The sequence below is a fragment of the Sphaeramia orbicularis genome, chromosome 5 (genome assembly GCF_902148855.1).
Source record: "Sphaeramia orbicularis chromosome 5, fSphaOr1.1, whole genome shotgun sequence".
In the NCBI taxonomy this organism is placed as follows: Eukaryota; Metazoa; Chordata; class Actinopteri; order Kurtiformes; family Apogonidae; genus Sphaeramia; species Sphaeramia orbicularis.
Genome location: NC_043961.1, coordinates 12604886 through 12629293, shown reverse-complemented (window position 1 = coordinate 12629293; position 24408 = coordinate 12604886). Strand labels below are relative to the sequence as shown.

General features: G+C 38.8%; 1 protein-coding gene across 1 annotated transcript in view; it reads left to right on the top strand.

The window, feature by feature from the left end:
* The window catches only part of foxp1b (forkhead box P1b), a 155559-nt gene that overhangs the window by 13872 nt on the left and 117279 nt on the right, over positions 1-24408 (top strand). The window contains 1 exon segment of the mRNA XM_030134624.1: positions 23003-23172. Within this exon segment, the coding sequence (XP_029990484.1) occupies positions 23014-23172 (159 nt within the window). The 5' untranslated portion in view covers positions 23003-23013.

Here is a 24408-nt window from a genome sequence, read left to right as displayed (position 1 = left end):
TGCATATCCACATACCTATTTTACATACGTGGACTTTTCCTCCTTTTTTTCTTCTTTTTTTCGTCTACCTTGTGAATGGACACTTGTGGACTCATACTGTTGCTGAATGTAACCTTTGAACCACCATTTTCGTAAGTTGTTATTGTGTACTGTTGTAAAAAACAAAACAAAATCAATAAACATATTGGTCTTAAAAATCCACTAATCCTATCAATACATGTAAATAATTGGTGTAAAATACAGTTCGTCATCTTTTCATGGTCATCAGATATGACCCATTTGGACGTTCAGAGGCTCTGTAGTTACCGTGGAAACACCGTCATCTTCTACAACATTGATTCTCAATTAAAACCCATGGAGTTGGATCAATGACAGTGGATGGACACACTTGGTTTTATGTTCAGTTAATGATCAATTTGACTGAAAAGGTCACTTTTTCTTCTGTTTTCTCTGGTTTTCATATAATAACCCTTAACTTTAATTTGAGCTTTTATGAACATCAATATGATCAGTGAATAAAATATAGGAAAATAACAGATTTTCACTTAAGAATGCAAAATACTGAGCATAATATTCATCATATCATCATAACCTTTAATTAAACTTTTGAGATATATTGAGGACGCAACCTCATTTACAATATAGCCAAGATAAGGCAAGACATTTGAAACATCCAATGGACATATTAGAAATACTGAAAAGTAAAAGTGACAAAGACAAATTAAAAACAGAGAACTCTATTTAAAAACAGGAGCAGCTGGAGGTAAAATAAAATGGAATTATAGATTTAAAACACAAAATATTTGGAACATACAATGCCATATCAGAAGTACCAAAAAGTAAAAGTGATAAAAATGAACTAAAAACAAAGACATCTACTTAAAAACAGGAGCAGCTGGAGGTAAAGGATTTAAACTGTCCTAATGATAAACGTGTGGTAAGTTTCAGATGGTTTTGGAGAGTGTTTCAGGTGCACAGTAAGAAAAAATAGACTTTCCCTATTAATAATAATAATAATAATAATAATAATAATAATAATACATCAGTTTTATATAGCACTTTTCTAAGTACTCAAAGACGCTTTACAATAAGCAGCTAAGGGACAAATATACAACAAACGGGGTAAAAACAGATACAGAGTACACACTGAAGGAACCTGCAGTGTGAGCCAGTCCTGTGAGTGACTGTGATATTGACTTGTATTTAAAGATACTAAAGAATTAATAACAGATGTTGAAAGACCAGTGAGGATAAATGGTGATAAATCACGTAACAAAAGTTCCAAATGGAGAAAAAAAAATCTTTTGGGAATAGCCACAAAAATAGCAGTGGGTCTTTACGGGTTAATGGAATCAAATGAAAGGTGGAGGCATTTTTTTTTTACACTCATATTTATTTACAATTTTTTTTTCTGCACTGGTTTCAGCCTTGGCTCTGGGGTTGTTTTTATAAACAAAGTCTCTCTGGCCGACGAGAAAAAACACAGGGCTACTCAGTGCACTGAAAACAGGAATGACAAACACCATTAGCTGAAAAATTTCCATCTCATTGCAACTATGTTATTGTTTACTTTACCATACACATCCTAATATGGTTACCTCCCTGTCAAAGCGGCCGGAGCAGAGCCGAGGGGCCCTCGCAGGGAGACGCTTTCAGCTGCCACTTAGACAATAAGAAACAAATGTCACAGCTCGGCAAAATAGCCCGACTTTCACAGTCTTACAGTACTTGGCCTTCCGCGCTGCTTGGCTCAGGCTCCCGTGTGATATTTATCTACTCTGCACTGTTATACCCCTCACAATGCACCCCCCCTTTGCCCCCCACCCTCTCCCATTCCTCGTCCCCTCTCGTCTTCCCTGCCTTCCCTCTTGTCTTTTTCTTTATTTGTACGCGTCCCTCCATCGATCTCTGTCCCCGTCCCGGTGTTAGCTATGCGGAGGTTGACTGATGGGCCTGTGTTTGCTGTGTTAAGTTATTTATCAGGGGGTGGGGTGTGTTTGGAGGGGCTGTTGCTCTCCTCCCCGTGGCTAAGCAGAGGCCGGTTCAGCTGCAGGTCACGCCCCGGCCACAAGTCCAGGCTGCGTTTGAACTGGAAACAGTTTGGCGACGCTTCCAGCCTTTATGGTACTTGGATGAAATCACCTCGCTGCGTGGTTTCAGAAGACGCTGCCGACGACCGGGGCTGTTGAGTTGCAGTTGGGAAGTTTGCTGAAAAATAACATGTTCTGTTTTTTATTTTCTTGTCCACAAAAGTCTTAGGGTTTCATCACATTTGTTACTCAAGTAAAAAGAACAGAAACAAGTAGAAAACTAGTGATTCGACAACTTTAATACAGCATTTACTAACGAGGGCTGTCAAAATTAATGCATTAACGTGGATTAATCCATCATCATGATTCATCTGATGGAAAATGTTAACGCAATTAACTCATCTGCAGCACAGAATGACTCTGAACTAGGTGTGTAAACAATTAATCGACTATCGATTAATTGTTGATAAGAATTTGCTCGATAAATTACATTAATTGTCAGTTAATTGTCCTTTTCCACGCTGGTGTCTGTGGTGTCGACAGTAAGGGGGCGCCACTGCCTAAACTAGGCTTCATCGCTGAGGTTGAATATCGGGGGAAGTCACCCTGTCCACCTGTCCACACCTGTCCAAAGGCTGCCGGATTGTCCGCACTGCGACACCACGGCCAGGATAGTCATCGAACCAGATCATGGCGCTGATGAGTTAGACTCACTTTAGGGACATGGAGGAGCGAAACCGCACCCCCGCCCAAATACATGCACATATGCGTGGTTGGAGTGTTTTCCCTGGAGGTTGGTCTAGTCCACAGTCATCTGGACTATCTGGTCAGTGAGACAGAAGTTGAAAACATCCTCCAGGCTCCTGACCTGGGCTGAAATCTAGCTCCATCCTGTCAGATAAAAAGTCAGAAATGCCCATTACCTCTTAACTGCCCCTCTTCAGATCCATTTATTTTATTGAATTACTGTGCAGAATTTTAGTTCTACTCCATAAATGTCATTGCCTGTGCTGTATCCAATGGTACAATAAATCAGTCATTAAGGAATGACATCCTTTTTTCATGAAGTATATGAACAATATTTAGCTTTTATTCTTGTAGACCCTATTGAAAGAGAAATTCAGGTTCTCAGGAAAATTGCTGCTTTTCAGTTAATTGTTAATCGATCAATAAGGTCAACCAACTAATAATGAATTAATCGATTATTTGGATCCCTAATCTGAATGTCTCTGGCTATGCCTTTGGGTTTGTTTGTCTAAGTAGAGTTACTGTCGCACATGAACAAATGGTCAGTTGATCTGGTAGTGACAGGCAGCAGAACCAACCCATAAAGATGGAAGACACTGAACAGCACGTTGGCCCTCTGGGTGGAAATATGAGGACAAAAAACCCCAAGACGGAACAGTTGTTTCAAGGTGATTTTGTTGAAACTGTTGAAAGTGTTTAATAAACACGTTAAGTGCATATATATTCCCTTCTTTCTAGATTCTGTTTGCTCATGCAAAATGGAAAGTGATTAATATAGATTAAAAATGAATGATATTTAACCCATATAGACACAAACAGCAACTGGCAACCAAAACCATCTAGTGATCTAAAATATTTATTAACCTCTGAACCATGAATTCTATCAATACATGTAAATAATTGGTGTAAAATACAGTTTGTCATCTTGTCATGGTCATCAGATATGACCCATTTGGATGTTCAGAGACTCCATAGTTACCGTGGAAACACCGCCGTCATCTACAACATTGATTCACGATTAACACCCATGGAGTTGGATTAATGACAGTGGATGGACACACTGGGTTTTATGTTCAGTTAATGATAATTTTTACTGAAAAAGTCACTTTTTCTTCTGTTTTCTCATTTTTTTCATATAATAACCCTTAACTTTAATTCAAGCGTTTATGAACAGCAGCATCATCAGTGAATTAAATATAGGAAAATACCAGATTTTCACTTAAGGATGCAAAACACTGAGCATAATATTCATCATATCATATCATCATAACCTTTATTTAAACTCTGAGATATATTGAGGACGCAACCTCATTTACAATATAGCCAAGACAAAACAAGACATTTGACACATCCAATGGACATATTAGAAATACTGAAAAATAAAAGTGACGAAGACAAATTAAAAACTGAGAACTCTACTTAAAAACAGGAGCAGCTGGAGGTAAAATAAGAAGGAATTATGGGTTTAAAATACAAAATATTTGGAACATACAATGCCATATCAGAAGTACCAAAAAGTAGAAGTGATAAAAATGAATTAAAAACAAAGACATCCTACTATAACGGACGTTCAGTGTCCGATGTGTGTCCGATCGATGTCCCGATGTTGCAGGACGGGAGGGTGTATTGGTGCAGTGCCGCTGTTGCACCATGGGAGGGCGCTATTGTACAATGGCACCACGGGTGCAATGCCGCTAGTCTACTTAAAAACAGGAGGAGCTGGAGGTAAAGGATTTAAATTGTCCTAATGATAAAAGTGTGCTAAGTTTCAGATGGTTTTGAAGAGTGTTTCAGATGCACAGTAAGAAAAACTGGACTTTCCCTAATAATGATAATGATAATAATAATAATAATAATAATAATAATAATAATAATAATAATAATAATAATAATAATAATAATAATAATAATAGTAATAATAATAACACTGGGTTACAAAAAAATGTTTTTTGCAAGTTGTCTAGGTTTTTTCAACTGAATTAGGACCATTTTGCACCGCTAAATCCAAAAATGACATCTGTTTCAGGTTAGGTTTTTTTGCTAATTTGATTTTGAAAAATTTGATCTTCTCACAAAATTGATTACATTTTTGTGACTTTATCAGCTGATTTTTTTATATAGTTCTCACCCAAAATAGGTTTTAAGAGAAAAAAAATCATTTGATCACTTGATTCCTGTTAGGTACAATGGTGTATTCACCGCAGATGTACCAGAATACGTTAGGCTTATTTTTGCAAGATCTTCTAGTCGAAGCCATTTCATTCACCTGTAACATTAAAAAAAAACATTAGTCATAAATTGGCAAAAGTAAAATCTTCAGAACTCGTTTATTGCAAGAAATATGAAAGAATTTTGTATCATATGATGTGAAAATGCCCATAAATGTAAGCAAAAATGTTACAAAGCCAATATGTAGCATAGTTCAGAAAGTTGACCTGATTGAGCAAAATTAATGTGATTTTTGGATTCAGCACACCAAAATGATCCTAAATCAGCTCAAAAAAGTAAGTTTCAGATGGTTTTGGGGAGTATTTCAGGTGCACAGTAGGAAAAACTGGACTTTCCCAAGTCAGTATGCGCGAAGGAACCTGCAGTGTGAGCCAGTCCTTTGAGCGAGTGTGCTGTTGCTTGAAAATGTCACAAAAATGTTTTAAAAAAACAGGATAAAAGTTACTCAGATTTCCAATTTTCTGTGCGTATTCTCCACGGATCGTCAGTATATAGAGGCTAATAGTCATGAGGGTCAGGTAACCTGGCCACCGGTTCGTCTGACAGGAGGTGGAAATCAGGTTCTTTCAGATGCATGGGCTTTCTTTTCCCCAGTTGGTGGAGGATGATGGCAGCCTCACTTCAATCCTAAAATCCTCACGTTTATGATATTTGCCCAGTATTATCTGTGCCTGTGGATGAATGGGAGGACGGAGCATGAGGAATGTAGAAGGTCAGACTGCGTGATTTACACAGTACAGAGCCGGAGAATCCTTGGGAAAATACTTGGGCTGGGATCAAACAGACGTCATGTGATATATTCTTAACACTGACCTTTAAATTCACGCGTTTTACTTTTCCCTCCATCAAAGCGGACGCTAAACGTATAATAATTTCAGCTTCAGCCTTTAAAGGTACGAAAGTAAAACATTATAAAAGAATCATTTTTGCTTTTTTTGGAGGAGGCTTTACTGTAGGAACTATGCATCATGTCACTATGTGGACAAAAGTATTGGGACATGTTGAATTCGGGTGTCTCTCTTTTTATATTGGGATAAATATCATTGCATTGGTTAGTTTGATTTAACCCATAAAGACTCATTGCTACTTTTGTGACAGTTCCCTAATGAATTTTTCTCTGTTTCTACCTTTCTTTAACTGATTTATCACCAATTTCTAAAAAATAATATTGTCCTCTGGATTTTTCGTTTTTGGTGTAAACCATGTATTTTCTTATATTTAATTCACAAATCATGTAGATGTTCATGAAAACTCAGAGTGAGTTCCAAGTTAATTGTATCAAAACAGAAAAACATGAAGAGAAAGTTACTTTTTCAGCAAATATATTGCTAACAGAATGTGAAAACAAGCGTGTCCATCCATTGTCATTGATCCAACTCCATGGGTTTTACTGGCAAATCAGTATTGTAGAAGATGACAGTGTTTCCACGGTAACTACGGAGTCTCTGAACGTCCAAACTGGTCATATCTGATGACCATGAAAAGATTAGAAACTGCATTTTACAACAGTTATTTACATGTATTGATAGGATTAGAGGATCAACAGGTAATAAACATTTTAGATCTATATGGTGTGTGTCACCAGTGGCTGTTTGGGTCTTTATGGGTTAAATTGTTATTGTACAGTTTTCAACACAAATGCACAATGAGACTCCAGATCTGAGCTTGTCTTTGTGCATATGTTCATATGTGGCTAAATTGTAAATCCAACTGTGTCACAAACATAATTTCCGCCATGAGTAATTTTTGATCCATAACTTTTTTGTCCATTTCAACAGGACATAAGTGGTGAGGAAGATAGTTATATAATGCTGATTCTTGATGGAATTTAAGTTTGGGCTAATTTCGTCGATCCAGACCTTATATGGACAAAAGTATGTGGACATGTTGAATTCAGGTGTTTCTTTTCTAACAGAGGTCTGGGATACAAACCAATAATGACAAATGTCATAATATAGTTTTACATTGGGAAAAATATCATTGCATTGGTTAGTTTGGTTCAAATTGTTATTGTACAGTTTTCAACACAAATGTACAGTATGACTCCAGATCTGAGCTCGTCTTTGTGCATATGTTCATATGTGGCTAAATTGTCACAAGCATAACATGCACCAAGAATATTTTTGATCCTTTTTTTTTTTTTTTTTTTTTTTGCCATTCCAGCTGGACATAAGTGGTGAGAAAGATGGTTATATAATGCTGATCCTTGATGGTATTTAGGTTTGGGCTAATTTGGCCTATCCAGATCTTCAGTATATGAACAAAAGTATGTGGACACGTTGAATCCAGGTGTTTCTTTTCTAACAGGATACAAAACAATAACGACTAATGTCATAATTTAGTTTTATATCGGGATAAATATCATTGCATTGGTAAGTTTGGTTTAAATTGTTATCTTGGCCTCCAAAATACCTCAGAGATGGTTATAACTCCATTTCTCTCAACATTATTTAATTTTTTTAATCCATGACTATGATTTTAAACATTCTACCTCTAAATTTCTAAAATATTTTTCGTGCTCTGACTGTAAATAATATTTTTCTACCACAACTAACCATCTACTTTCTTCACATCTTACTGAGGAAGAAAAATCTCCCATTAAATTTTAAGGAAATATTGATGTTTTTATCTCAAATCAGTATGAACAAGACATCTTACAGCTGTAGACATGATGTGTCCCAATATTTTTGTCCATATAGTTAAGAAACATCAAAAGTACAGTTGGTTAATTTAAATAAGCATAATTAGACATTAACACTTTTTTTTTTTTACATTCCTGTAAATGATTTGTAATTCAAGTTTTGATCTGACTGGCAAAATAATGACTAATGCAAACTGAGTCACCCCGAAAGAAAGTCATTTGACATTTTTAACTAAAGAAAGATATTTTTTCTTTTTTCTTTTTTTTTTTTTTTTTTTTTTTTTTTTACACTTTTAATCAACTTCCTGTTGCCTATTACTGTTTGTACTCCAGCCTAGCTATAATTTCCACTTCATTGCAGGTACTATATTTTGTTGATAAGCTAATGGCAGTGACCTTTTGTGTTTTCTTTCCATTTGAGGGAAAGACTATACCCTGTTTGATGTTAATGAACTTTGTGAAAGGGGCTTGTTTACAGGCTTCAAGGTCAGTTTCTGAGAAGGGGAGCCGGTTTTCTTGTAAACATATTTACAGCCCAAGATGTGTAAACACAGTGAATGCATACAGGTACGATGGGCGATAACCGGCTTTTTCACTCGACCTTTCCCCCCTGACACATGCATAAAGGCTGTTGGCGTGCACATGTGTTTATTTCTGGAAGCGCTTTCAAGTAGTATGCCAACAAGGACAGAAAAAAAGAAGAAAAAAAAAAAAAAAAACACAAAATTTACTCTTTGAAAGCGTAATGATGTGCCTACTCACAATATGTAGCTGAGAGGGGAGAGAGGGAGAGTGGAGGCAGATAGCGAGGCAAACGCAGGACTAGTGGGGGTATTAAATATGAATTAATGGAATGTTGCTCAGGCACATCTCTGGGTGTAGTGTAGTGTTGAAAAATAAAATTTATGTTGCCAGCTACTAGCCGTGAAGGTGCATTTGGACTTAGTATCCTTTAATTAGAAGTGAGATATTAGCATTTCATAGGGCTTTATGCTGGGTGAGGGGATCGGCCAGCCACCGCGCCTTCATTAGCCAGTTCTCTGTGTAATGAGTGCCGTCATTAGCTGATGGAGTGGATTTGCCCTAGCTCTACCTTGAAAGGCACATCTTTTACATACTTGCAAGGAATAAGGCCTTTTAATGGATTTCTTAATGAATAAAATAAGATGCCACTTCTTTAAAATTTGACGAGTGCATTTCTGATAATGCACACCGCTGGCTGCTGCCTCTGTCTCTATTTTTTTTGTCGAATTAATAGCAACAGGGGAAAATAGAGTAATATTTATGGCGATAATAGTGGAAAAGAAGAAAGCAAAGGTATTCGCAGAGCTATAAATTCTGAGTTATATCAATAATACGTGCACGATAAAAGCCCTAGATCATGCTGTGTTCATTTCCTTTCATATATATGCATATGGAATTAGGTGTATGTGATTTCTGTCAGGGTTAAGGAAGTGCATGCTGCTGCTCGGCGTGTGCTAGATGTTAAAACTCGCCATGTTTATCAGAGAAAACGCAGGACGGCTATTGGATAAACCTGACTGCACATCATGCACGTCCCTATTCCGGTGTGTGCACATTCAACAACAGTGAAGACAGTCAGAGCTGAGGTGTTTTTTTGTGATATGGAAGTCTCCCTAAGCCTTTGGCTGCAGCTCCATTCTCAGAATCAGGCGTGAAGTGATTAGTATTTTATTGATGAGCTCCTGAAGTGGCAAGTGTGGGAAATTGGATCTTTGATCTCCTGGAGTTTGGGAAATATATCCTGAGTGTGTGGAGCTCTCCAGGTAAAACAACCCCCATCCCACCAGCAGCAACGCACACAGACGCACAACGCACACACACACACACACACACACACACACACACACACACAGACCTGTCATTTGGGAAGGATATTCCTCCCCTTCTCCAAAACACATATTTGTTTTGGATGTTTTCACTGAGAGTCTACATGATGATTACAGATGTTCATTAACAGAATTGGGTATTTGTTTTAAACTTTAACCAATCACTTTGATATGCTAATTACAGTGTAATTTAATTTGAGCCCTGTAATGATGATGCTGTTATTATGGACATAAATGATGCAGTTAAGCTGAGAGTAATCTCATTTGCATACTGTACATGCCAGTAAATTAAGCCCTTTCCTGCGTTGCTTCAGCTTTAATTTTCCACTCCTTTTCACATAGCATCCCTCAGCCCCTGTGCCTAATAGCAGGCCAGTTTGTTTGATGTGGAGAGCCGCTTCCTCACACTAAATCTAGTCACAATATGTAATACATAAAGGCTCTCATTAGAACTCTAAGTGCTCTTTTAAGAAGTTGGTATTAATAAGCAGACCAGCTTTTTATGCTTTGTAGTGATACACACAAACAGTTTTGTCCCTCGCTATAATCATCCTCAACATTCCTTAATCTGCATCTTAAAAATACAAACCACGGTTGTAATAATGATGTACCCGGGAGTAGCTAAAGAACCCCTAATCATATTGTACAATATATGTCTATGTGTTGATCAGAGATTTCTTCAAAGAGGTGATTGTATTTTGATATTCCTGCTTTGAAAAATACATGAAGGACATTTGGTTTTTTAACGAACATTTTTTTTTTCTCCCCCGGATAAGGCATAAAATTGAAAAAATATGTCCTTATTGTATGTTTAGAGCAAATAATTTGGCTTCTCTTTGTACAAATGCGTTTTTGAAGTTTCCATAAAAGCGGCGTCTTTCTGACAGGCATATTCCTCGATAAAAGCTCCTGTGTCTTCATTAGAGAAGCAGCACCTCATGGTGTCTGATTGTCTGATGTTTGCGGTGAGAAGGTAAACATGTTTGTCATACAGGGTGTATTTATGCTGATCAAACATGTGAGACAGGCCACGGTGAATGTTAAGGACTTTGGCTCGCCGCGGGGCTCTGTGATCGTACACCATCGCCGTGGTCGACACTCACCCTTCATCTCCTCACGCTGCAAAGTCCGACTTCCCTTTGCGTTTTAAAGGTGGCTTAGGAGGCTGCTTTATGGACTTTAACACTGACAATACAATTGCCCTTCACTGTGAATGCTCCTCCATTTTGTACCATAAAGAATATTATTTTTCTGCCAGCCAATTTTCTCTGTTAGCCTCTAATTGGCTACATAAATCTCGGCCGTTGAGGGTGAGAAATGTTGCAGTGTCACACAGTGTAATCTTCACCCTTATTTACCAATTCATTAAGATTCATTGATGCAGGATCGGTGAGAGGAAATGACAACATAAATCAGGCCTCCAACATAATGACCCTAATCAGTTGGGAATTGCAGAAAATGTCATGATGAACTATGTCCTTGTATTAGTGCCACTGTACATTGTCATTGTGCTGCTTTATGAGTGGGACGCATCCTCCTGACATGGGCTGTATTTAACAAAAAAAGAGTTGTTAAAACCTGATTCCATTAAAACGCAGAAATTCATGTAAGGTCTGCTGGTATTTAGCCCTTCGCCCTTTATCTTCAGTTTAACTGCTTAATGGAAGGCACAAACTCCTTTCCTTTTTAACCCTCGCTCAGATGCAGGGGCTTTTAAAATAATGATATGCTTCTTGGGCTTAAATGACCCTGGGACGGCGCTGTGTCGTGGAAGAATTACTCCTAAATCAGACGGCCAGTAGATGATGTGTGTTGTGTTACAGATGCCTGAGCTCAGTACGCGGTCAATAATTACTGGAGATGGACACTGTTGGAATAAAACAGCTGTGGCATTTCTCATACCATTTAATAGCCAATAGTTGTATCCATATAATCAATAGCATAGTTAACTCTAAACAAATTATTACAATAAAGCACATGTTCACCTTTACTATGGGTTGAGTATCATGCATGTTATCAGCATATCAGCCTGTTGTCACTGTAAAGCACTTATTAATGTCTTATTCTACATTTACTTATATAATGATTTGACTTTCTCTTGCTAACTTCAAATGTGTAGTTTCAACCTACATGCATTATTTAAGGGGTTAAAATGTATATTCCATTTATTTATTTTCTTTCTGACCAAAAATGGCACTGAGGTAAAGGTTGCTGATCACTGAACTAACCCATTATAGGCTCAATGTGTCATGTTTAGCGACATCTAGTGGTCACGTTTCAGATTTCAACCACCTGCATGCCCCCCCTCACCTCACTATCTCCTACAATGGCTGTAAAAATGCACATATGAGGCCTTTTTATACCCTTACATCCAAAAGCAGAAGCAGTTTTTGATTCTTATTTTCAATAGAAAAAAAAAGAGGAGTGTGGGGAAAAAAAGTGAGAAAAAGTCAAAACATCACAAAGTTGCACTAATAAAAAGTAAAAATACATCAAATAATTGTACAAAAGCATGGGTGGAAGGATGAGAAAACTACATAATCTTGAATGAATACAAGAAAACAGAGATAGTTAACATTTTAGAAGAACACCAAAGAAACTCCATTATAAATGAAGAGTTGAAAGAATGTAAAGCAAACTGTACGAGGTGAAAATACGCCAACCTTATATCTATCACCTCCTCAATAAGCAGTTAAAGTATTCCGTCATTAAATAAATTACTGCTTTAAAATATTAGTAATGCCACCTGTCCTAAAATGGAAAATAGTAGATTCTCTCTGTTGATAAACAAAATAATGGTTCGTATTTCCATGTGATTGTACACTAATGAAAGTGTAATTATAATTCAATAGTTAATATATTTAAAACTACTAGTGAATTAGTTATGGGTAAGATGTCACTTTATAATGGGGAACACATTCAGAATTGGACTTAATTTACTGTTGGCAATTTGAAGATCAATTTTTTTTTTGTTTTGATATAATCATTAAGTGCTTTTACAGAGAATGACTGTTCTTATGGTACCATCTTATAAAGCCCAGGCTGATCAGAGCATAAATCATTTATGTACAACTTCTTTACTTATCAATCAGCAATAATTAGGAGGTTATTGGAGGGAAAACCGATAGTTTAAGCCCAGTTGGTGGAGAATATTTTCTTAGAATAAGTGCTTTAATTGACTAATATACAGCTGATGTATGTATGCTAATAATAAATGTCTTATTGATGAATATGTGTCTTAATTTACAGCATCAGATCTGTAACTCAAAGGCGCTGTGTCCTACATTTTTCCAGTTATCATTCAGGATTGTGAGGATGGACTCGTTCTGATTCTTCTACCACATGTGATGACTTACTCGGATGTAATTAGTGGCGTTCTTTGTGTATAGAGCTGTGGTTTACCGCAGGTCTGTCCTAATGATTTAACACAACTGCAAAGACGCCTTTCACCAAAAATGATTTTGCTACATGTTGTCAGTTCACATAGGATGTGTGCACTCCAGTGAGCTGACATACCCCCAAAAGACAGCAGTTCTAATAATATTGTTCTCTCTTTGCATAGGCACGCAATATTAATTAGACAAGTTCGTTAAGGCTAACCTTGGTTTTCCCAGGAAAATGCATCTGACACATTTCTTCTCTCCAAGTTCGCATTCCCACACCCAGGGGAACAGCCCTTACATGAATTCGAGTAAAAATGATTAAAAATATATGACACACTTTAAGTAATGTTAAAACAATAAGCGCTTTCCCAGATCCCATAGGGTGCTGATAGATTGAAGTTGTGTTTTTTGTAGGTATGTGCGTCTGACAGGTCTAATTGGTAAGATGAGCTTAAGGGAAGCTCGGTGTGCTGTTTGCTATGCATTGGGCCTGTGGTCAGAAAAAGAGGCCCCTCGTCTCCTGGTGTCTGTCCTCTTGCTGTAGTGTTAATGGGCATGAGCCACATGTGAGCGAGATTATCAAAGTCAAATGAAGGAGAGTCACCGAGAAAATGTGTGGCGAGCCACTCCTAAAAGAGGCTCCACATCCCAGAATTACTATTCCATTCATGTACAACCAGATTTAAACTCATTAGACTTCTCTATTTACTTAGTCTCTATCGGCCCTACTTGTACTAAAAATACCATGGCCTGCCTTACTTTGGCACATTCCGTCATTGTCTGTGCACAGCAGGCCTTTAGCACTGAGGTGTTTCTCAGATGGCTCCATGCAAAGGAGACAAACTGGTTTGTGTATTTTCTGAAATTATGGATCTACTCAGCCTCGCTACTGGAGTCTGCCCTCTACTACCATTCTCTGTTAATTCATCTGAGCTTGTAGCGTGATAATATAATCACACTCACCTTTGCTTGGATGTCGAGCCTTTTCCTCTGCTCGTGGTGTAGTAATAGTCTCGGATCTAGATTTCATGCTTGAAAATCCTATCATAGTCACCCAATGTGTCATAAATATGTGTTTGGCACTTTCACTCATATTTAATACCCTCTTTACCCGCAGCAGCCGGCTTTCAGGGGTGAAATGAAAGCAGTATGAGCGTTGTTTTGTGAGGTTGGAGGAAATAGAAAACTACAGATTCTGGGAAAGAAGCTCGTTGGATGACTTAAAATATTTCTACATTAAAATATCTCCGAAAAAAACCTTATGTTGACCTGAAATCAGTCACTTTACTCCATGTAGCGACTAATAGGCCTGTGACAATCGGTTTATTGGAATTATTTGGAATTATTTCTCCATCCATTGAAAATATGAAAGTAGTTTTACATTTACAACATTTTATCATCATTTACAGATTGTTTATTATTGGTACTATTGTCAATCACAATTATTTGTATGTTAATTAATTGTCAGCTCAAATCTCAATATCACAAGTTTATTTGTTTGCCATTGGTGTCATATGTAGTGCTATGTGGAACAAAAAGTATTATGATAAAAAATGTTGTATGAGTCGATTGTGATATTTACGCATTAAGTCTACTGGCCGATTTGTGTTTTGAAATCTTAAGAAGCCATATGGTTAAATATTGTCTTAAATGCAACAAACATGATCATTAATTGGTATGATTGGACTATTTCAGTGTTGGAATTAACACTAGTTGCTTTTCCATTGGACATATGTGCAAAACTTTACCGATATTTACTAAATGTTGAAAAAAACAGAAGTGCATAATGAGGGTTTTTCCATTAAGTCACAAATGCGATGATTTGTTTTATTTATTATTGCGAGATGACACGAGAAGTCATTCCATAAACATGGCGACCAACGTAAATATCACATTGATTTACAAATATATTCATTATTATTATATATTACCCCTCTATCCTGTACTAAATTAAAAAATGATTCAGTTTCCTGGTGTGTCCACACACACCACACCATGTTTCTTTCAAAACTCTTCTTCTTCGCTTGTTGTAACGTCCGTCAACATCCATTTTTTTTATTCATGTGACTCTAGTTGCAGAAAAAGGTCTTTCTATTGCAGTTTTCCATGATATACCATTTGCACTATGCCCAAAAAACCACTTCTTGCCAGCGCAAAAACTTTTAATCAAAAAACAAAAGTTTTGGCAAAATTGATGTTTTTCAATTAGGTAAATTTTTATGTGCAAGTTATATTCGCGCAATTTGAGGGTCAATGGAAAAGTGACCAATGTTTGGACATTTTTCTTAATTACAGTGAGAAAAATAATATATCTGTACTTATCAACATTGTGTTATCACCTAGGCTAATTCTAGTCACATCGTATTTAGTGACGTTAATACTAATGTTTTATGTTACCTCTCACATAGCATAAATTTATTGCTAAACATAGTGTGAATATAAGTTTAATACATGATCTCATCTATGAACGTGAATTGTCATGAGATGCAAACCTTAACTTTCATGATCCCCTAGTTCCCTGTTTTTGTTATTGTTGTGATTGAGAGACCCCTAGTGGTGGAAAGGACTCACTGAGCCTTTAAGTTTGAGTTCTTGCATGAGTAAAGCATTAATTTCCAAGGTGGCATGCAGCTTGGAAGTCCCCATGTTCCATGACTTCATCTTCTCTAATGACTCCCTGTTTAGTGACAGTGAAATGTTTGATCATGCAGATGGAGAATTTCACCAAGTCACACATTAATAAAATCATCAAAGCGACTTTGATTTATGATAGAAAACACCTTTGTCTGTTCGGTTCCACCTAATTCCTTTCACTCTGTTGTTTCCTCAGTATCCTGATGTTTTGAGTGCCAGCCTCTGGAGCCCTTTGTTATTTCCACAAACCCAGTTACTGAATAATTGAACAGGGTAAATGTTTAACATGTTTTTACAAGTTCCTCGCCGCGGTGTTGTGAGGAGCCACTGTTTGTTGGGTCTGGAAGAAACACTTGGTTGCTTTGCTTGACAATAATGCGTTTCCATTGGAGACCACCAACACGTTTGACTGCCCACCCCAGCACCGCCACCGCCGCTGCTGACGTCCTGTTCGCGTTCACGGTGGCTCGCAAGCAGCTGCAACACACCAGCTTAATGCATCTTCACATGTCAGAAGAATGACTTTTTGTTTATCTTGACTTCTGCCTGGCTGTTTATTCTAGACAGAGCTGCATTTGCATCGACCTTGATTCCCTAAAGCCCGCCCCCTTCTATTCCCCCCTCCCAGAACTTGTTTACACTATGCCTGCCCTGAGTGTCACCTAGGAAATCGGCTGATCATTCCACCTGGTTAATATTAAATGGCTCCAGCAAGGAGATGTGTTTGTTCATAAACACAAACCCCCTGCTCCTCCTGTTTACTGTAGCCATGGCAGCAATCACTTATTAAACAAACAGCTGCTTTGTTTGCCAGTGTGAGTGGTCTGCTCATACCCCGAACCAGGTCTGGGGAGAACTTATGGATGTGAGGTCTGGGAAGGTGACGTTGGGTGTTGCGTTCGTGGTGGCTTGTTTATTCCTGCGATATTGGCACAGCTGTCTAGAGATACGCTTGGATTGTTTGTGACTTGGCTGAAGTAGCTCACAAGATTACACAGTCAGAATGTCATGTCTTTTTTGGGTAGGATATCGACCCTTTCTGTTCGTTCTTCCAAGCAGTAAATAGGCAGAAAAGGAGAATCGGGTGTGACTTGAGTCTACATTAGTTAAGTCTTTATCAAACTGAAGGCATCACATCAGAACCTTAGAGTGTAATACCACTGACAGCCACTAGATGCTGGCTTAATAAAATGTGGCTGCCAGAGACTTAAAGGAGTGATATTTTGCTTTTTTTAAATGGAATTCTGCATTTTCAAACATTTCCCTGTGGTCTACATAAACTGTAAATGCTCTGCTTGGGTCTGAATTCTTCATTAATTCAACTCCACAGGTCCATCTTCAACCCTTTTTCTGAGTAATGACACCAGAAAGGTAGTTTTGACCACTGGCCCTTTAAATGCAAATGAGCCACTTCAGGCCCCACCCCCTCCAGGTTGTTGACCGTGCTTTCTGATCCGTTCGGCCGCTTGTGTTCATTAATACAACCAACAACTGAATATTTTAAGTAATCGGCTCAAGGTTTGGACATATTTTCAGTTTTTACTACAACCGCTACTGCTGACAAACAATTATGGCGTATTCACAGTCACTGTCACATTTACACCTATGGGCAATTTTTTAGGTTGACGAATTAACCTATCAGTGCATGTCTTTGGATGGTGGGAGGAAGCCGGAGTACCCGGAGAGAACATGCAAACTTCACACAAAAATGGTTGCCCCCCTTCCACTACCTTTTAGAAATAATTCGAAATATTTCTGGGTTGTTGTCGTTTTTGCAAAAATAAAGTTGAGGTTAACTCACTTCATTTTCCCCATAGGGATTTTTGGTGTCTGTATATTACCCATAGTACACACACAGTACCTAGCATTACCATTACCATTAGCATTAGCAATTAGCATGTAGTACACATTAGGAGTAGTGAGTTGCCATTGAAGGTCTTTATCTACATTGTGATCAGGGGTACTGAGAGGACAACTAACCTATATGTACCTGTTTACACTGGTGGGGGAAATGGGGGGGGGGGCACACTACACCACCCCACCATACCACACAAATAACAAACCTGCCACTGTGGGATGGAAATTTTGAGCTAGACAACAAAAATTTGGGCTAATAGAAGTTCAGATGATATAAAGTCACTCACATACGAAGTTGGACTTTCTGTGCTTCTGTTTATTAAAGAAAAAGAGTTTTTATCCCAACAGCTGTAACGTAATAGTGGTTAATGATACAAGTAAACCTGGACAATACAGTAAAAATATTCATATAAACATCAATTTTTTATGTCTTAGAAGGAAAAGTCTGAATTTTGGAATTCATGGTCAGAGGGCAAGCAGAGGAACACTTCAGAAACCTAGAGTCACGACACAAACAACATGATGCAAATGATCAAATCCTTGTTCAGCTACTGAGTAAAGTAGATGTGAATTAAGTAAAACTAAAATTAGTGTAACATTATAGTGTTTTAGCTGATAATGCAAAGGAATTAGGGCGATAGGGCAATATATTGAGGTTTTGCTTTATTAAAATTGTATAAAATTATGGGAAATTGTACTAAGTTTCCAGCTCAACCAAAATAATCAACCTGTTTTTTTTTTTTAATAGCAGACATGTTTCTCTTGTCATACACAGCTTATAGTTTTAGTAAAGTAAGTATTTTTTGGCCACGTTTGTCTTCAGTTCATGTAACCAGAAAACAATCATAAATTATCTAACGTTGAAAGAAAACACATGTCAGCATCGTCTTATTTCTGTGCTCTACTAACAAGACTGTCAGTAAGTTAGCATTAGATTACCCATCATCCCCTCTGTCCACTAGTTTGTCCAAATACGGTCAATTCTGACTCCAAAAAGCAGTAATTGATAAGGCTGATGAGTGGCGTCACGGTTTTCTCCGGTCTATGGTGTTTACGACGGCGGTGCTGGTTTGTGAGACAGTAAAGGGTGTGGGAGTGCAGTTTGGAAAACTTATTGGGATGTAGCCCAGTTTCTCTATCTGCTGTCCAGTTGATGTTCCAAGAGACGGATTCCCAGAGTAGTTTGTTATCAGTGATGAGAGCTGTGATAATGGATTATTTAACATACAGCTTGTGTTTGTCTTTTGACTTTTCCCTGGAATCAGCAGCCAAAATACAGCAAAACATAACAGTCTTAAAAAACCTTGAGAAGAATTGTGTTGTATCTTCGGAGCGCGCTGATGTGTTGTCTAGTCTAGCAACCGAGCCGAACCTAAACAGCTCTAAAGTGAACCTCTCCCCATTGTCTCCTCCTTTGTGTGTCTTTATCTCCCACCCAAGAAATGTTGTGCTTTTGTTGTGTGCTTGTGTAAACAGGGGCTGTGTGAGAACTTGGCAAATCGAAGCAGGTGGCCGCTGAGGCTTTACTGTCATGAGCATTAAAGAAAAACAGAACAAGTAGAAGGGTCAAAGCACAGCTGCGCCGGCCGACCCTACCTTGAATCGACTGCTGACTTGTTTGAGCTGTTGAATTCCAGGCAACCATGACAGGGGGACAGGCATTAGATTTCCAGCGAGGGGGGAAGACGAGGAGCGAGGCAGGGCTGATGAGCTCTGGCCGCCGGCTGTTCTTAACCTTCAACCTGACTGGTCAGGTGGGAGACATGTGACTCCTGTTTGTACTGTACTCCCCATATTCCAGGCAGGGAAAACAAAACAAACTGTAAACAAACAGAAACTCTGACCTTTTTTTATTATCCAGTGTTTGTTCCAAACACTTGTTTTGTTTTGCAAGCAACCCCCCCCACCTCCTTTGCAAAGACCAGGCAGGCATCTAATAATCAGCAGCACAGCCAGTTCTTTTCATACAAACTCTTGTTGCCTCGCTTTGATCCCCTGGAATTTCCATTATTTTGATTCTTTTAAAACTTTTTTTCCAGCTCAGATGAAAAAAAAAACTGCCATGCTCCATTAATAATGAGCAGGGTTTTTTTTTCTGTTTGTTGTGTTCTGAAATGTTTCTGTTTAGATCACAGATGTCAAACATAGGGCCCGCGGGCCAAAACTGGTCCGCCATAGGGTCTAATCCGGCCCATGGGATGAATTTGTGAAATGTGAAAATTTCACTTTAGATATTAACAATCATTTTAGTTCAGGAGCCAAGTTCAACCCAATTCAATCTCAAATGGATCAGATCAGTTAAATACTATCATAATAACCTGTAATCTCTGTGTTTTAATGTAATAAATAAATAAATAAACGTGAAAATATTTACATCTGCAAACTATCCTTTCACAAAAAATCTGAATAACCTGAGCAAATATGAACAACCAGAAATGTCCTAAGAGAAGTAAGAGCATTTTTATCAATATTCTGCCTGTTACTAAATGTTTTGTGTATTTGTAGATCCTCTGTGATCTGTAAGTTGCAATGCACAAGTGTAAATGATAAACTGTGGCATATTATTGTAAAAAATTGCACTTAATTTTCTAAATAAATTTCAGGTTGTTCATGTTATTCATATTTTTTAAAGGATAGTTTGTAGATGTAAACTTTTTCTTGATGTAATTTAACTTTTTTCACTCTAAAACATAGTGAAAAGTTTGGAGCTGACATTAAAAAAATATATAAATGAAGTTTTTATTTTACTGGTCCGGCCCACTTTGGATCATATTGTGCTAAATGAGGCCCCTGAACTAAAATGAGTGTGACACCCCTGGTTTAGACCCTCAGTACATACGTGCTTAACCCCAGTATCTATGTCCCTTTTAGCAGGACGCTTAGCTCACAATTACAGCTGAATATGTGGAATAAGTGTAATGGATGGAAAAACTTGGGAGCATTTTGAGTCATCACAGGCGAGGGCTATCCCCTGAGCAAAGTGAAAATAAATACATAGATAAACAAACGCGGGGCCGAGTCACGTGGCTGAGCTGCCCCGGTCTCAGCTGATGATGGCGTCCCTGCCTCAGTGCTTCACAGATTAACATTGTTATCAGCACAACTCTCTAATAAGGCTCTTTCCTATCTGCTTGATATTTATGATGGATAATGCCCATTTTCCATTTTCTTTTTTCCTCCAATTTTTTGCTCATGATATTGCAGCTTTGAATTATTCTGTGGTAAAATTAATGAGAAAGTAGATTTATGGGTTTCATTTGTTTGTCAATTCGAAAATTAATTGGGTGTTAATTTTAGCCATCCCCTCATCAGTGCCGGTTCCAAGCATGCGCGCATTACTTTGCATTCATTGTAGCCTTTCTCTCCTTTATTGTGGGTCACTAGTTTTGCATACATTAAAATAGCCCTGCAGCTCATTCTCTTGATTACTTTTGGAGATGCCATACATTTGGAAATTTACGCCTTTCCGTTATAATTATGAAAATTTTGCATGGAATGACAGTGCATGTATAATAGCCATTACTCCCACCCCCCCCTTTTATGTAGCTTTGGAAAAAAATCGCTGGCCTTCTTTTTTTTCTGTGGATGTGGAAAAATGTCTTTTATTTGAAAAATAAGTGGGGGTGAATAACGTCAGCACATGGTTTATTTCAAATGGCATTTAATTTTGCTGGAGAATGTGTGTTTCTAATTGGTGTCTCAGAAGGGGAGTCAGTGCGAGCAGGGGCCTGTAGATGGAGTCGTGGCTGGCTGCATCCCATCCCACAGTACTCCTTGCTTACTCCTTGTTTAGAAAATCCCATTATGGAGGGAGGCCGTGCCAGACTGGAGGGGTGAGCTGGGTCAACATCTGTCTGGAGGGAGAGGGGAGGGTTTTTGGAGGGGAGGGGGGGTGGCTGTAGCCCCAGCCTAGAGAACAGGGCCCGTAGGCCGGGCCCAGGCTGCTCAGACAGGCCCCTGAGTGTGGGGGCGTTGTGACACACAACTGAACCGGCACAGGCCACAGTGTCAGATGACTCACTCGGATATGCTTCTTGCAAGAAGGGTTTCTACAGGAGAGGAGAAGTAAACCACTTGGGTTCATGTTGTGTTCTGGTCCAGTTTTAGCTCTTAAATACTACTGATGCAAACCCCCAGTGTCATGATTTAGATGATCTGCACTACTTATGAGGCTGTTTATTTTTTAATAAAGCCATGTCTAGATTATTATCTACACCTACACTCTGTAAATATTCTTATGTGACAAGTTGTCAACCTCAATTTCCTATCTGTCAGCTTGAGTGTGTGTCCCCATGGTGTCTGTCTGGGTGTGTGTCTGCATCTTGTTTAGACCTGCATCTCTAGAGACGCTGTGCCCATGTATTTGAGCACTATTAACACACACTGGCCTTCCTATTACAAGCCTTAAATGCAACACCATAAATCTGCATTTAGTTCCATTTTCACCTTCTTTCATGATGAGGCCCAGTGTTTTAAAGGCATTTATTCTGCTTCATATAAATAATTAATCAGCCAAGTTAATTTGCTTCTGCCTGACTTGGTCAGCTTCATTAACCACCCTGGAATTGGGAGGCTAGACGCGGTGCACCAGCGAGGCCTGCATCCAACGCACAATAGCTGTAAATCATTCCACTGATTTGAGGAATAGAGGCACAGATATGCACCAGTGTCACTGGCACCCATCCCCAGAGAGGGCTGGGGGGGCACGGGGGGGCATGGGGGAAGATGGCATGTCTGTCTGGTTTTTGTGTATCCAAGAGCAGAATAGAGGACTTTGAATATAAGCAAAGAGCTCTATGTTCATTTAACACTGATCACCTCTGTCGTATTTACATAAAGCAAAAATAGCATGAAGCGAAAGTACACGGCCAGTATTTGTATATTATCCTTTTAAGTTAGATTTAGTTATGACAGACAACATCTTTTTCATAACTTAAAGGGGTTTATTTATATTCAAACCTGTATTTTGGTGTTAATTGAGCATCCCTGAAGGATTTGACTGTTTTCGCCTGGCCTCAGATTGGATGTTTCTCATGGAGATCCTTTGGCAGGCCTCACACAGTCGCCCTGTTTCCCATTAAAAAGCCATTCTGCCGTGGTTCTTCTGGGAGCCATGCAAGTAAATATATCCATTTCCATAGAAAGTGTTTTGTTTTGGAGGTCCAGTGTTTTCTTGGGCTCCTCTGCTCTCATTCAACTCAGGTTGGGTTCCTCTCCTAGTGTGTGCCGGACCCCCACCCCTCCATACACTCCATAATGGAGAATACAAACAAAACCTGAGTCCTCCTTCTCCAGCCCTGTATGGACTTGTCATCTGTGAAAGATCTGTGCTGTAAAAGACAAAACAAAGAAGCAGTTCATTACCCTGTGGAGAAGCAGTCTGGTAGAGCGTGTGCATGTGTGTTTGCCTCATTGCATATGCTACAAGCAAACAAACAAGAAACAGAGAAGCACAAACCAACAGGGAAACCTGCAATAAAAGTGAAATTGTGTGGGAAGGATATGACAGATGTTTATAGTTTGGCCCAGAGTTGAAATGCGACCTCATTGCTGTGTGTTTTAACAGCTGTTTCACCCTTTTCTTTCTGCTCTCTCTGTCCCTGTTTTCTCTCTTTCTGTGTCTTCTCTCAGGCTTTTAAGTCATGATGCAAGAATCTGGGACGGAGGCGACGAGCAATGGACCAGCCAATCAGAATGGAGGTGCGAGCATGGAAGGCGGGTCCAGAGAGGGGCGACCCAAGAGCGCCACGCCGTCAGTAGAGGTGACCGCCGCCGACCTCCTGCATCTCCAACAGCACCAGGTAGAGCGGCTCTCCTTTCACACCTGTCTTCACTTTATTAAGACCCGTCAACAGCAGCAGGCCCGGTCTCCCTCTTAAAGTGCCACTTAATATTTAATTCCTCCTCAAAGTACATCTAGTACATAAACACATTATCATTATTATTATTTATGTATATTGGGGCGCTTTTTTAATATTTAAAGAAGGGGAAGTGCTCTCTCTGTGTGATTGTGTTTAGTTGTGAACGTGTTTATCGTAGCATGCAGCATCTGCATTTCTGTAAAATATTCATCATTCTGTTCGGACATATTTTAAGTGTGTAGGTGCCATAGGATTTTGTAGACAGTTAAGAAACCATGACATCCAATGGGATGACAGCGTTTTCCTCTGGCTCATTGTAAACACACCTCACACTCACAACTAATGCCATGCTCTGCCGTCGTAACCAATGAGACGCCGAGATGCACGGCGGCGTTATTGTCGCTGAAGCCCAAAACATTTTCAGCATCTTAGGCTTGAAGCAAACAGACAAGCTCTTTCTGTTGGTGTCAGCGTTATGTGTGGCACACGACACTGTGTTTAAGGAAACAACATTGAAAAGATCAGTGTGTCTTCTGCTATCTCGGTCTATCCGACAGGACGACTAGGGTTGTTGTCAGGAGCTGTTTGGTGATGATGCACAGGCTCTTTGCCGCTGTCTGTTGTCACAGCACATCCATCAGCTTTTGTACATGGTGAGCAACAATGCTGCAGCGTGGAAACTGGAGGATATGGCACTGCAACGTATAATAATCCACTATTAGCATTTTTTCATCTCTCAGCAGAACCATTAAGACATCATGATGCAGTATGATATTGTGACATTGTGGTACATGACTCTGTCAAATTATTCTGTCATACCTGATTATGTCAAGACGGTGCACGACGGTGTATGAAAGGTTTAATATGTAACATTTGTGTGTTAAAACATCTGAAAATGACATTGACCCAGTCACGTATTTGGTTTATTTGTGTAACTATGTGCTACAGTTCAGATGAATATATAATTTTAGTTGATATAAAACCCTTCTTAACTTGGTCACCTCTCAATACTGTTATGGCAGACAATGTCAGTAGTAGTAATAGTAACTGGAATATTGGCCCCACTGCATGTCTTTTATTATTTTCATGTCAGTTGCAATGCAGTAATCTTAATATAAAAAAATAAATTATTAGTATATGTTTATGCTAATCTAGGCCTGTGTTTCCCAAACATCA